General features: G+C 38.2%; 1 protein-coding gene across 1 annotated transcript; it reads left to right on the plus strand.

The window, feature by feature from the left end:
- LOC310634955 (interferon epsilon-like) lies at window positions 1–609 on the plus strand (the record flags this gene model as incomplete). The annotated part of the gene is made up of 1 exon (XM_083353491.1): window positions 1–609. The coding sequence occupies one exon, from the start codon at window positions 1–3 to the stop codon at window positions 607–609; it is 609 nt and encodes a 202-aa protein (XP_083209617.1).
- Between the last annotated feature and the right edge of the window lie 239 nt (window positions 610–848).

Consider the following 848-nt stretch of genomic DNA (forward strand, 5'->3'; position numbering starts at 1 on the left):
ATGTCTACTATGACCACAAGATATTGGTGTCTGTTCATTTGCCTAGGGATCTTCTTCACTGAAATTTCATCCCAAGACTGTAACCAACTTCGCAGCAGGCTACATGAAGCCAACCTGGGCAACTTGAATCTCCTAACAAGAAATATAGGATCAACCATTCCCCAACAATGTATCAGGGACATCATAGATTCCTCATTCTATACCAGTGAAGAAAATCTGATGAGTATGGTAAACGAATTACAGGGGGAGAATGCCAAGGTAGCTATCAAAGAACTTCTCCAGCAGATAGACCTCATCTTCAAGGAAAGCCATAGTGAATTAGTTTGGGATGAGAACTCACTAAGAGAATTCCACATTGAATTAGATCAGGAGATAAAGAAGGCAGAAACTTGCTGGAATACTAAGATGGAACATGGCATCAGATCTCCAAGAGGTCAGAAACTGCAGTTCACCAGGCTGAGAGTGAAAAGATATTTTCAGAGGCTCAGACACTTCTTGAAAAACAAAGAGTACAATCTGTGTGCCTGGAAGATTATCCAGATCCAAGTCAGAGAATGTTTTGAGTGGATTAACCAACTCAATCAAAGGATTCCAAGTGAAGGTACTTAGATAATCACTCCAAATTGAATATTTCTAGCATACAGTGCAGTCCTTTCAATCAACTCAGTAAAAGGCTCTCATCATTTTGATTTGTTATTTGAAGGCAAAATTTAATGCTTACTCCATTTTCCTACATAAATAAATAAAAAAGATATGTATATCCAGAATCTCAGCACTGTATTTTAAAATAGGTCACTAACTGGAATAGGCAGATGATACCACTCTAATGGCAGAAAGTGAAGAAGAAC

Source organism: Vipera ursinii (assembly GCF_947247035.1).
Source record: "Vipera ursinii genome assembly, chromosome: 2".
In the NCBI taxonomy this organism is placed as follows: Eukaryota; Metazoa; Chordata; class Lepidosauria; order Squamata; family Viperidae; genus Vipera; species Vipera ursinii.